Source organism: Excalfactoria chinensis, chromosome Z (genome assembly GCF_039878825.1).
Source record: "Excalfactoria chinensis isolate bCotChi1 chromosome Z, bCotChi1.hap2, whole genome shotgun sequence".
Lineage (NCBI taxonomy): Eukaryota > Metazoa > Chordata > Aves > Galliformes > Phasianidae > Excalfactoria > Excalfactoria chinensis.
Window position 1 is genome coordinate 45,586,346 of NC_092857.1, and position 14,075 is coordinate 45,600,420.

The window sequence follows — 14,075 nt, forward strand, 5'->3', positions numbered from 1 at the left end:
TAAAAGCAGTTAAACATGTAGAAGCTATAATTATTTGAGATTGTAATGTGACTATGAGTTTGACCTGTTGAGGAATTTACATATACATATGTAAATACATATACATATGCTTCAATTTGCACATGTAGCATTAGATGCAGACCTGGACTGTGACATGTATGTCATATCTCATGTATTTGAGAAAAACTACTATGCTTAACATCCACAGTTATAAAAGTTCTTTATTCTTTTTTTTTTTTTTTTTAACTTCTGTTGTTTGTGGAAAATCCTTTGGTAAGAATTAGCAATTGCTAATAATTTTTCCTCCTTTAGAACAGAATAGAACGCCTACTTGGAAATAAAATTGATCAACAGCACTGGACAGATGATGGGACGTTATCTGAACGAGAACTTCGGTCAATGCTGCTAACTTTTGCATGCATCCATGATATAAGAAACTGTAGAACAAACGCGTCTGAGTTGTTTGATAAATGGATGAAATCTAATGGAACAATGAGGTACTAAAACCACTGGGCTTTCACTGCTTTACCTACCTCTTCCTGTTACCCTGCCAACCGAGGGCACTTCATTCTGTCATTCACTGTTGCTCATCTAAAAGGTTTAAGATGAGAGGGTAATCTGCTAGATTTTAAAATTTTGTCTTCAGTCTTACTGAGGATAACTGCAAACCCATACGCAGATTGCATCCATGTATGCAAGCTGCATGCTCAAAGAGAATTACTTTCTTAGCAGTGTTGAAGTGTACCTTTTTATCTTGCAGAACTTATTCTACTCTGGGTTTTTGTGCATTTTGTGCTGTAGAAAATGACTCTGTGTTATGTACCTTTTGCTGTGCTATCATATGGCTTATTCTGAGTGAGTTAAAGTGCTAGGATAGCATGAATTCTTGTGTCCAGCAAGCATACGAGTGCTATGGAAATAAAGTGCAGAAATTAGAGGGATCTCTTTCAAGCTAATCTTTTCATTTTATAACTTTTCTTCCTTCTTTTCTCAGATGAGCATTTTTTGTCCTCCCCCTCCCCCCCCCTTTTTTTTTGTTTTGTTTTGTTTTGTTTTGTTTGTTTGCTTGTTTTGTTTTGTTTTTTCCCTGTAGTCTTCCTAGTGATCTCATGAAAGCCATATTTATAACTGGAGCCAAAACTAACAATGGCTGGGAATTCCTCCTAAAGATGTACACCTCTTCAGTTCCTGAAGCAGAGAAAAGCAAAATGATAGAAGCTTTGGCCAGCACAGAAGATGTCAGAAAGATGATGTGGTATGAAGTAGACAATAAGTTCTGTGTTCCTTAAATTAAGTGTTAAAATCTTTTTCTTTTTCTTTTCTTTTTTTTTTTTTCTTTGTGCTATCGTTGAAAAACAATTCTACATATTGAATAAAATCTAGCTAGGCGTTTTCTACAGGATTCCATAAATAGAAGAACATATTATTATTCACTTCAAAATAATGTGTATGATGGAGTAAGTCAAGTTGAAACATACACAAAGAAAACAATGAACATAAAGCTCTGTAGCAGTAGTAAATAAAATTCAACTTTTTTGTGGTAACAGTAACACAAATGGCAGATTGTTCTATTTATGTCTTCTTAATCAAGACTATTGGCTTTTTTTGTTGTGTCCTTGTCCTTACACCATGTTCCCATGCCTCTTTGTAGTTTAAATTATTACGTGAGGGGCACATTAAACATGTCCTGGCAGGTGACTCTGGTTACAGCTTTTCTCTCTCATCAGTGATTTGCCTTTTATATTACAAGTTGTGAGAATTTACTTCATCTCAACACCAGTGAATACTCATGTTCTTGGATAAGAGCTGTGGTTATTCTGTTCATGAAAGCTCAAGTGAAATGAAAGTGCATATAAAATGTAGCATCTGTATGCTCCAGATACCTGAAATTGCTTGTTATTTTTTCTGTTACATAGTCTTGTCCATCTAACTTACAAGTATCTGGACGTACATGTGAAAATAGGGAGTAAGATTTCTTTTCCTGCCCCTTTTCATGTACTTTGTCTTTTAGGTTAATGCAGAACAGCCTTGAGGGAGAAGTCATCAGGACGCAGGAGCTCTCGCATATCATAGCAAGTATTAGCCACAGTTTGCCTGGACATTTGCTGGCCTGGGACTTTGTCAAAGAGAACTGGGAAAAACTTACACGAAAGTAAGGCTTTTGATGTAGCTGAAATGCACACTCCCATTGACAAAAGGATCACTCTTATCATGTCCCGGTGAATAAGTAGTTTGCTTCATATAAGCATATTTGTATTGAAATTTTAATTCCCATTTTAAAATCTGATTTTACAAAAATACTTGGAAAGTGTCTTTTTTATCTCACTTGTAGTTGATGGGACTTTGGAGAAGCCTAGAGCTAATTAGTTATTCTAGAAAATCTTGATTTGAATTTCTGTTAAAAGTGTACACTCGGTGGTGATTATGTAGGATGTTTATGTGGTGAAAGATATTCAGAAGTAGACCCAGGGAATTCACCATTTATTCCTTCTTTCTATAGTAACCTCAAAACCAAAAAATACCACTTGTTTTACCACTATGTTCTCCAACACTGACCTTTAAGGGTACCCAGCTGGAGAGCTACAAATCTTCCATAAGCTGACAGTTAGATGGAAAACTGTATTTCTGCATTCTGGTTCTGATCTGAAACATTTTCATGTTGATAAAAAGGCTTCTCAGATGAAAATCCATGCCTTAGCAAGCAGGATTAATTAATAATCAGTATTACAAAACTGATTGGTTCTAAATTAGTTCTGGAGGCCAACTTGATTGTATCTGAATGCGTACCACAAATACAGACATTGCTGTTCAGTGTGTGGTGTCTTCAGCTTTTACTGTTCATTGAAGTTTGAAAAATTTCCATGGCTCTGAAGTTCAATTTTCAGAGGTATTACGTGTCCTGAGGATTAGATTTTTAAGGCCTTGTTAAAAAAAAAGGTATGTAGACTTGAATTTAATTGCTTCTAGAGATTTCTAGTGAAACAAACTAATAAGAACGCGTGCATACACAGAAACTGTGTATTGAAGTGGCTTCTGATTTTTCTTCTTTGTATTTCAGGTTTCACCTGGGCTCATATACTATCCAGAATATCGTTAGCTCATCAACTTCCCAGTTTGCAACAAAGGTGCATCTACTTGAGGTTGGTGACTTAAAGAAACAGAAAATAGTATTTTCTATTGCCGATCCTGTTTTTGGTTATTGGAGGATGAGGAAGATGTGTTATTTACAGTGATTAAGGCCCTTTGCAAGGATATACAGATATTCCTATCCTGTACCACACATAAGAAGTGCATACAGAAACATGCATTTGTCTGCATTTTGAATCTGTGGCAGGGCTGGCATACAGTCAAATACAGCTATCTATTTATATTGCTTTGGTTTCCTAATGATTGCTTTGTCTCCCAAAATAGTGATAGAAAAAATGATCATAGAATCATAGAATTATTTGGCTTAGAAGGGATTTCTGAGGGCTGTCTAGTTCAGCTACCCTGCCATGAACAGGAACAGCGCAGCTGGATCAGGCTGCCCAGGGCCTTATTCAGCCTCCCCTCGAAAGTCTCCATCCACCACAACACTGCATAACCTGTGCCAGTGCCTCACTGCTCTCACTGCAAAAGATTTTTTCCTTGTATCTAACCTAAATGTATCCTCCCTGAGTTCGAAGCCATTTCCGCTTGTTCTCTCACCACAGTCCCTGCTAAAGAGTCTGTCCTCTTCTTTCCTGTAGCTTCCCCTTAGACACTGAAAGGCCGCCAGTAGGTCACCTTGCAGCCTTCTCTTCTCCGAGCTGAACAGCCCCAGTTCTCAACCTGTCCTCAAAGGAGAGGCTTTGGTCTAGACTTTGTGAATGGTCTGTGCTTTTCTTTTCTGTGGAATGTGTTCAGGGACATAAAGATTGCTTTACATTATTTTAGCTGTCAGCAATCCCGAAAAAGCTGTTTTGGATGTTCAGTATCCAGTTAATATTCATTAGAAATCTCAGAGTCGTTCCTAACAGGGCCCTGAAGTTCATCTGTTAAGAGTGGTTTAAGGCTTAGTCTAATGTTTTCATTCAGAAAATTGGACAGGGATAGCTGCTCGTGATTTGAGTGGTAGAATTTCAGGTGTAACCATTGATTGATAGGTATAATACTGAGAAAGAGTGGAGGGTCATTCTGACGTGTATGTAGCCTTTGCTTCTGCACCTATTTGTTTGGCCAGCATTGATTTTAATTAAGACTCTTTCTTTGCTCTTGTTATGCAGGTGAAAACATTTTTTGAGTCAAAATCAGAAGAGAGCTCTAAGCTGCATTGTGTAAAAGAGGCGATTGACACAATTCAGCTTAATATCCAGTGGATGGAGACGAACTTAGCAAAGCTACAAGAATGGCTGTAGTGCACTTAATGTTATAGTGTGCCAGCCACTAGGAAATCTGTGGACATTTGCTCCATTTCTTTTGCAAAAGCCAGGATGAAACCAGGCATCGCTGCAACATTGTTTGCACTATTAGAGAGTCTAGATAGCTCAGGGCATGTCTCACATAAAATTTGGTTTCCCTTGAAGCGTTTATGTGCAGGATTAAATATTTATTCCGAAGCCATTTTTGTCTGTAGACCAAACATCCCCGTGAGTGATGATACATAATTTTTATATTTGAAACTTACACCCTTAATTTGGAATCATGTTCCAGTTTCTCATCAGTGGAATTAATAATTCTTTTTAAATATAAAAATACAGGTAGCTTCCACAGAAATTACAGAATCTGATGTACAACAAAATCATACTCAAGACACCCATTAGTGGACTGAACCATTAATTGATGTTGCTGTGTTATCTGTGAGCAACTGCACAGAAGTACCATTGGAAGTGGCAGGAGGGTAGTTCGTCTGTTAAAGTGACTACTGATTTCTCCACTTCTGACTGTTTAGTTTTCATCATTTCATTGCTTGTTTCAGAGGTTCTGCAGTTAGTCAGCGTGTGTCAGCCACTTCGTTTGGATAAGTTTATACTTTTTTTTTTCCCTTGCTTGTTACTTCCTATATCCCTATATTGCAGGACAAATTGTGTACACTGTTTCTTGTTTTAACACAATTCTAGGAATCTTCTCATTTAGTATTTAATGTTTTCTTCTTACACTGTTGTGAAAAACCTGGTGAGACAAATCTGCAAATTCTTTAAAAGAAGGGGATCTAAAGGCAGAGATGTACTACACTGGAAAGGCAAAATACCAGTTGTGCATTCTGTCTGCCTTTCAGAAGCAGTGAAAAAGGCCATTTTTGAGGCTTCGCATATCCATACAACACATAGAAGATTAAGCGTACTTGTTTATGTGGAGATGTGGTGATGTTTTTGAATGTTCCATTTTACTACTAATGCACCTTGTGTGGATTCTTGCAAACAGATTCACCTGTTGTCTTATTACAAGTCAATTACACGATCAGTTGTAAACTGCTGGGTAAATGTTAACAGAAGTTGAATTGTTTGAACTAAACAAATTTAATCTACCAGTAAATTCTGAAGAAGGTAACACTTAGAATTTGTTACAGGTAATTCAAACTGACGGCATTGATTTAAGAAATTGCAGCCTTGGCTGTACAGTTAATTTGCAGAAACGATAAGCTATGATAAGCTTAAACCATGCTGTATTTTTCCTATCCTTTCAAAATGGAATTGTAATTAACTGTGTTCTTTCTTTGTTTTTATTAGCCAGCTGTTACATCTTCTGGTTTTATTTCTTCATCTTATTTAAACCTCTTTTGCATAAATACTATCTCCATATTTGTATATTTGTGTGTACATAGTTATCAGTTTTGTTTTGCAGTCCCTTCTCAGTGTTAAATGCTTTCACTTTTCTATCCTCTCAAACTTGTTTTTCTTCAGCTCTGACTGGTACTGAGGCATATAAAATTTTAGATGGAAACTGTGGAGGAAGATCCCCTCTTCTTCCTGACTTCTGCTGTAGGATTTTATAACATTTTGTTCAGACGCTTTACTGATAGTTAGCTCTTTGCAAGGAAATTGCATGCAGCTCATCTTCAGAATGTGAACTGTACCAAGAAAGTCTGGAAGATCGGAGAGAGGGATTTCTGATTTTTTTTTTTTCATTTTACTGTTCTTTGGGGTTTTTATTTGTTTTGTTTTGTGGCGTTGTTGTTTTTTTTTTGTGTGTGTGTTTGTTTGTTTTTTTTTAATTAAGCAATACTTTCAGTATGCCATTTTTAGAGGATTTGATATTATTTTATGTCGTGTAGTCTATAACTTCATTAAAAGTTGTACTGGAGTCTTTCTTTCAAGTGAAGTTCTTAAATATGCTCCTCTCTTTTTGAGATTATTGGGAACTGACGAGGGTTAGAATGGCAAAGGCATGAGCAATGAACTGCCCTTTAAGAGTTACATCTGTCATGCCTTACTGTAGATAATGAAATCTTACTAGTTCTTTGAGCTTTCTTTGGCTTTTGGTCAAATGAAAAGCACATTGTAGCCAGCAGCAACACTTTAACTAGAAAATACTATGGAAATTAAATAAAATTGCAGAGCTAAAGTTTTCTGTACATCTTAGGACTCTCTTACTTTGCAGCAGAAGATCTTTTCTGTGCAAAGCTGTGCTGATGCTGCAACATTTCCTGCAATGTGAAATGCTGCTGTTTAATACATTGGAATTGCACAGTTTACATCTGGATGGTCTGCATCAGTTACTGTCCTCAAAGCTATTATGCACTGCTTGTTTTGTTAGTTCCCAGTATGCTCAGTTCATAATGAGCGGCCTTTTGAGAACTAATAGTGGTGAAAATCAAATATGCTTGTATATATATATATTTCTTTATATTTTCTGATGTAAAATTTGCCTACTAGAAAAAGTGCAAGCAAGCAGTTGAGCCCTGGAGAAAGGATTGATCCCTCTGCCAGCTCACCTCCTTTTTTTTCTTCTAAATTTAGAGATGGAAGAAGTACAAATAATGTAGGACAGAGCGTAAGACTTGTAATGTGTGAAAAGATGGTAACATACGGAAGGAAGAAGTTTAGAATAGGTATAGTTGTTTGGTTTTTTTTCCTGTGTAATTGATCATAGAGATGATTGTTGTGCCTTATGGCTGGCGATTGAAGCAATACGCCGGACAGCATAAACAGCCTGTTTTCCTTCAGGAGCCAGCTGAGGTCATGCAGACTGATAAGGTTTGTTTCTCTGAGCACAACTCAACCCTGAGCTGATGGGAAAACAGAATACCGTTGCTGAGTGTGCTTTCTTGTCATACAGATTGTTTCATGGGTAAGTGAGGCATGCTGGGGGAAGAACAACTGAGCAGTGTTGGCTTTTGTTGTGTCCTGTAAATGCGATCTCACCATTCTTCAGCATACAAATTTTCCAGTTATGAAACTGTCACATACATTAGCATTTTGAAAATAATGTCGCAGCAACTCCCATTTATTATATTGCTGTCAAGCTCATTAGGTTTCAAATTAATCCTGAAACTTTCTTCTTATCCACTCGTCTGTGGAAATCCTTTACTTGGTAGAGAGCCAGCTTGCTTGGGCTGTAAAATCTGTATTAGCTGCTGGGCTTGGCACTGAGAAGGTGAAGAAAGATACTGTCTTCCACAGGGAGGAGAAATTTTAGGTCTTGAAACTTGTGAGACAGATTGTACATACATTGTAAGAGAGAGCTGTGAGGAAACAAATGGTGAGAGTAATTACTTCATCTTCATGGCCAGCAGATACAGGAAGTGTAACTTCCAAAATTCTTCTTAAGCAAACGTTTTGAGTTCATCTTTCAGCTGTTCTCCCTTTGGTAGAACATTCCATGGTCTGACACAGACTATACCATCCTTCCTTTGCTTTCCTGGGAGATGGTGTCTTTCTTTGCACTCTGAAGTTACACAGTATCACAGTATCGTGCGAGTTGGAAGGGACCTTAGAGATCATCGAGTCCAACTCCCGGGATTCGAGCCCTCTGTGTAGCAGAGCAGCATTTCTGCCACGTACGCCACAGGGGGGATTCGAACCCTGGGCCTCTAGTGTTGCAAGCAGCAACTTATACCACTGCACCACTGGAAGCACACAAGTTCTATTAATGCTGCCTCAAGTGACCATTCTTACTTAGATGCACTTGCTGGGTTTGGTCACAGACATTTTAGCTCCTCACAGAACTCTGATCCTCAAGTCACATAGTTCACTCAGTTTGCCACACGCTGAACATTCATTGTTTGATATTTGCAATAAAGTGCAAACATAAAATGATTTTAAAATAGTAATACTGCTTATGCTTATCGCTTTCATCGAGATGCTACCAAATGGTCAGAGACTTTTGTTACTTTTTTTGAGGCATGGAGTCACATGGTTTCTAGGGAAAAAATATATATATTTACCATATTAAACTCAGGTCATATTGCTAAAGAATTTAAATCTTTAATTTTGTTGTGCTGTTTAAACCTGCTGTTGTAATAAATATATTGATTTTTATATGTGATAATTTAACTTTGATCCAGAATAGGAGACAGGCATCTTTTCTGAATTATAACACAATCTTAAAGACACAGCTTTTAAAAAAGGGTATAGCCTGAAGGAATTTAAAGTCTAATTTGAGGAGAGTTCTTAAAAATGAAGCATAGATTTTCTGTTCCAAGATTTGGGAGACTGGAAAAGTTTGAATATGAGGCATAAGACTGCTTTCTTCTGTGGGAACTGAGTCCTGTCTAGGTTAAGTTAGGTATCCCTGAAAATACCGTATGGGTTCATTTGAAATGCTGTGTAGTGTAGGTACTTGTAAAGGGTTGCTCTTTGTATTTTAAACACTGTAGTAATATACAAGACAATGTCAATTCACAGCTGTCTCTGTGAGTGGTAAAACTGCAGGTGGTAAAATACCTGCCTTCAAATGGGGATTCAAATATCGTTTGTGTGTGTATACGTATAGATATATATAAAATATGCAAAGTCATCTGTTTCATTTGTAAAGGGAGAAAAAGCTTATTTTCTTCATATTTCAGAGAACTGTTTTTGCATATTACCAGCACTGATTTGGAAGGCATGTGTAATGCAAACACTATTGCTTTTTGTGAGATAGAAATAAAGTATTTCAATATAACCTTTTCTCTGTGATGGTCTTTTTTTCTTCATGGTAGAAGAAGCGTGGTTTTGTGAAGCAAGACATTGCTTGAATGTGTCCATTTGGGATGAGTCCAATGCTGGCTGCAGGGCTACAAGCTCAGATGGGTGTTGTGCTGTTCCTCTATCTGTGCCTTCTGCTCTTACAGCTGGTTCTGTGGTTTGAATGGTAACCAGAAGGAAGGTTAACAGTGAGATTAACTGGGGCCTTCCAAAGGAAAGCAGATTTCTTCCTTCCTTTCTCTGCCTACGACTGCTGTATTTGAGCATGTCCCCACTTGCCGTAGTGTAGGACTTTGCTACTGGGATTCCATTCCTGCGTTGTTAATTGTGTTACCACATTACAGTAGGAGTGGAGTGAAACCTTTGGGGTTGCAAGCAGAGGACATGGTAGAGACATGGGTGTGCTTGACTGGCGGAGGTAACCCACCTTGTGCCCTGAGTAGAAGTAAAGCAGTGCCTCCCCTCTCCACATTTCCCTTTGCAGTGTGTTGTGGGAGGTGCCAAGGGAACAGTAGCAGCAGCATGGGAGGCCTCCAGGCCCAGCAGAGGTCAGACCTGCCCTGTGCATGGTGCTAACAGATACACTGGTGGCAACATGGATAATTTTTATGTAATTTTATTGGGGAATCAACTCTTGGAATGGGTGGATAGGAGCAGGACAAGGGGAAATGGTTTTAGGTTGAGGGAGGGAAGATTTAGGATGGATGTCAGGGGGAAGTTCTGTAATATGAGAGTGGTGAGGTGGTGGAACAGGCTGCCCAGAGAGGTGGTGGATGCCCTGCCCCGGAGGTGTTCAAGGCCAGGTGGATGGGGCGCTGGGCAGCCTGGTCTAATAGATATGGAGGTTGGTGGCCCTGCCTGTGGCGGGGTGGGGGCGCTGAAGATTGTTGATGTTTGAGGCCCCTTCCAACCTGGGCCGTTCTTCGACTCTGTGGTCTGACACAGTCCGAGCCCCTGAGGGCTGCTTGTGGCCCAGCTGCAGGCCCGGCCGTGTTCTGGCCAGCTGCTGGGGCGGTGTCCTAGCGCTGCCTGTGGGGTGGCCTCTTGGCAGGAGGTGCAGAGGCCTCAGAGCTGTGGGCCCTCCTCTTTGGGGCTTGCCTGCCCGTGCTGGCACTGGAGGGACCTGGCACTACCTCCCCCAGCTCCTCTTGGGCGGCTTCTTGGGCACTTGGCATCGGAGTCGGGATGGATGGAGGCTGGTCAGGATTCCAAAGGCAGCAGCTGAGGGGACAGGAAGCTCCCCCATGTTTGCTTCCGTGGTGCTGCTGGAGGGCTGCGGGCCAGGGTCAGGAGTCTCTGTTGGGGAGGCAGCTGCACCACGGGTAGCTGCAGGGCTGCCCTCCTGCCCTGTGGCAGCATGGGAGGCCTCCAGATGTTGCACCTCCCCGCTGCACAACTGCACAGCTTGGGCTACCAGCTGTCACACGAAGCTGGTGGCCTGGCTTTGCAGGGAGCCGAGCAGCCACAGGGACAGTGCTCCCTCGTCCAGGCCAAAGATGCGCAGTCTGGAGACAACAAGGTGGAGCACTTCAGAGGCTGCCATGTGGTTAGCCCCAAAGATCTGCCTCAGCTCCTAGCGTAGCCATGGTAGCAGGGGCCGGAGCACAGCTGGCTGCTGGTGGAACACGGCTGCCCAGGTGGGCACCGCAGGCACCTGCCCTGTGGCCCCTGGTTGCTGTTGGGGAGCTCTCCCTTCCTGTGCAGGCAATCTGACAATGAGCTCTTCAAAGCTGTCGTCCGCACGCACTGAGTGCAAGATGGACTGCACCGTGCGTTTGCAGAGGGGGCACGTGGGCCTGCTGTCAGCCCAGCACCATATGCAGCCAAAGCAGAACTGGTGCAGGCACAGCATGACATAGCTGCCATCATCCCTGGTGTCCAGGCAAATGGGGCAGTGGTGATCCAGCTCCGTGTCCATGCTCTCTAGCTGCTGTGGTGGGCAGGAGAGCACAGGGGATGAGGGGCTGCTCCTCACCCCACTGCTGCAGCAGCAGGGGTCACGCTAGGGAAGGAAGAGAAGGCCACGGTCACTCGCTGATGCCTGCAGGGGAGGATCAAGTGCCCAGGTTCCTCGCCAAGGAAATCCTCCCAGCTGCCCAGGGTAAGGTGTCCCCTTACTGGTTCCCTTTGCTGCTGTGGCCTCCTGGGTGCCCCGGCTGCCTGAGCCAGGCAGGTTGGGGAAGAAGCTCTGGTGGCTCTGGGGATGAGCACTGAGAGCAGCTGTCAGCAGCTCACAGAGCATGAGACCAGCACCAAGGCTATCCTTGCTGCTTGCTCCAAACCTCAGACATGCTCGGCTTGAGTGCAGGCACAAGCCAGACTGAGAGAGAGTCTGCGCCCAGCAACAAGCAGTGAGGGCCGAGAGGTCACAGTCCACTGCTGCATATGTCACTATCCCTCACCTAGGCATACCGGTGCCAGTGACATCGCAACCGGCGATCATCATCTGCAGCACTCCAACCCCAACAATGGCACCTGGTTTTTCCACAGTCCGTTCCACTCCCTCCATTATGTCTGCTCACTGTTGGCATTTCACAGTGGCGTCTCAGGCTTTGATCAAGTCTTCCCACGTCACCCCAGCCGCGACAGATCTCCTGATCCAAACAGCACTGGAGTGTCTCCAACAAAACCCATGTCTTCCTCTGAAGCAGCAGCACATGGGCCTACTGACTCTTCCCCACAAGCTAGCACTGCTGCCCTGCCCTCTGCATGTACTCTTTCCTTCCGCACCAGGTCAAAGACAGCCCTTGGAGATTTTCTCCTATCCTTCTCCAATAGCTAGGCATGGCAAGGGTGATCCCCTCTGCCCAGAACACAGCAGGCCTAATCCAGGCTCTGCCTCCTTTCTAGGATGGCAGACAGGAGTGACACTGCCCATCCAGAGGGGCTCACTGGAGACTGCTGAGGCAGTGAGGCTGCAGGAAAAGCTTGTGTGGCCAGGACTAGTTCAGCATGGGGCAGAAAAGGGGAAGAGGCAGTTGACATGAGCTACAATCGGGAGGATCAGGCTAGAGACAGAAAAATCATGCCAGGAGGACATCAGAATCTGTAAGCCTGGAGGTTTTGAAGAGCTGAGTGGGTACAACCCAGTCCCAACTGTCGCAAGCCTGTAGACACACAGTCAAATCCAGGCAGAAAAAATATGGCAATGACATCCTCGTTTGCAGCAATGCCTAGGCACTGCAATATGAGAAATCTACCTTCTCCATTTAGTTCATCAGCTTCCAAGAGAATCTTCCAAAATCCAGGGAGATGGGTGGGAGGTTAACTACTAGCTTGTTCCATTTTGCTTTCCAAAGAAATTCCTGCCACTAAATGTTTGGAGGGCTATTTTGATGTGGCAGAGGAACAGCGATAGAAGAAAGAAAACGTAATTCAGGTTGAATTTTGGCACCATTTGCCAAAATTAGGTGAAGAATGTTAAGAAGGATTCAAGAAGCAAATGGTGCTTGCTGGGACTACAATACAGCAGAGTCTAGGAGGTTCCTAGGGTGTGTGGAAGATAATTTCCTGACACGGCTGGTAAGAAAGCCCACTGGGGGAAGTGCCCTGCTAATCTGCTGTTTATGGTCAGAGAAGCAGAGGACTGGCAGGAAGCATGGGTGCGCTTGACTGGTGGAGATGACCCATCTTGTGCACATCTCAATCCAAATTCTTGCACAAAACTGGTGGTCTATCTTCGCAGGGAGCTACGCAGCCACATTGTCAGTTCTTCCTCATCAAGTCTGAAGACATGCAGGCAGGAGATGACACTGTGGAGTAGTGCAGAGTCTGCCATGTAGTCATCCCCAAATAGCTGCCTCAGCTCCTGGTACAGCCAGGGCACCAGGGGCTGGAGAACACTGGAACACAGCTAGGTGCATTAAGTAGATGGACACTGAACTTTTTGCCATGGGTGTATGCAGCTTCTGGGTATAATTGGGGTGCTCTCCTGGCTGTAGGTCTCTTTCTGATGGTTAAAAACAAATTTGTAGTCCATGTGGACTGTGTGGAAAATGGACCTTATGCTCCTTTTGCTGAGGGGATCTTGGGACTCTGTTTTCAGCAAGGGCAGAACCGGTGTAGGCATATAATCATGTAGCTGATGTCATCCCAGGTGTGCAAGCAAATGGGGCTGTGATGATCAGTCTCATTGGTCGTGCTCTATAGATGCAGTGGAATTCTTAGGTCACAGCCTGAACCAGTACATGAGCATGATTGCCTGGAGCAGTTGGAGACTTCCTCTCTGTCCTAGCAGTGCTTCCAAGAGCATGTATGCAGTCAGTCTGCATGGGTCTCTTCCCCCTCCCCCCCCCCCTTCTCCTTCTAGCACGCCATAGTTTGAACCACAGAAGGCTGCATTCCTCAGCATACCTCTTTCTTCCAAACTGTTGCTATGAGGTGTAAGTTGAATCCACTTTCTTTGCTATCCTGTTCTATGGCATCTATATCTCAAATAAAGCTTTTGTCATCTCCTTTGTTTGCTTTACACTCTTTCTTTGTTGTCTTTTCCAATAGCAACTGTATCTGAAAGACAAGCTCTGTGATCGCCTTTGTTTGCTTTACATTTTGGTGAAGCAGGCAGCCAAATACCTTTAAAGACATTCCATTATATGCCTCCTAAAATATTTATCATGGCATTTCTGAGCAAAACTGTGGAGTGGTTTGGGCTGAGAAAGACAACCACTTTGAAAAACCTTTTGTCAGGGCACATCCCAGGATTGCTTCTGTCATTAAAAATGGGACTCCATGCAGGATGGAGGAAATATCCATGAGTCCCCAGCACACCTGGCTGAGCATTTCCATAGTCTTACCAAAGATATGCTGATTACTTGGGAGCAACAGTTAGTCACATCTATGGTGGTGTAGCCACTGTTGATGGTTTTGAATGGGGTGAACAGAAGTGAAGAGGCTCTGTCTGATGAAAATCAACTATTCTGTGGCCATGTTGGAAAACTGTTAGGACAGGTTGCAATCTGGATGGGGAAAAAACCTAATAAGATAATTCTA

At 42.7% G+C, this 14,075-nt stretch overlaps 1 protein-coding gene across 4 annotated transcripts in view; it reads left to right on the top strand.

Annotated features, from left to right (window-relative positions):
* LNPEP (leucyl and cystinyl aminopeptidase) overlaps window positions 1-9,061 on the top strand; it is a 57,862-nt gene extending 48,801 nt beyond the window's left edge. For 2 of the 4 annotated variants that reach the window (XM_072359282.1, XM_072359283.1), the window contains exons 14-18: window positions 313-497; window positions 1,094-1,255; window positions 2,012-2,152; window positions 3,059-3,140; window positions 4,245-9,061. In XM_072359282.1, coding sequence (XP_072215383.1) covers window positions 313-497; window positions 1,094-1,255; window positions 2,012-2,152; window positions 3,059-3,140; window positions 4,245-4,376 — 702 coding nt within the window. In that variant the 3' untranslated portion in view covers window positions 4,377-9,061. Of the gene's footprint in view, window positions 1-312; window positions 498-994; window positions 1,256-2,011; window positions 2,153-3,058; window positions 3,141-4,244 lie in introns of those variants that run through there. The other 2 variants (XM_072359284.1, XM_072359285.1) reach the window with 2 other exon arrangements.
* The last annotated feature ends 5,014 nt before the right edge of the window (window positions 9,062-14,075 follow it).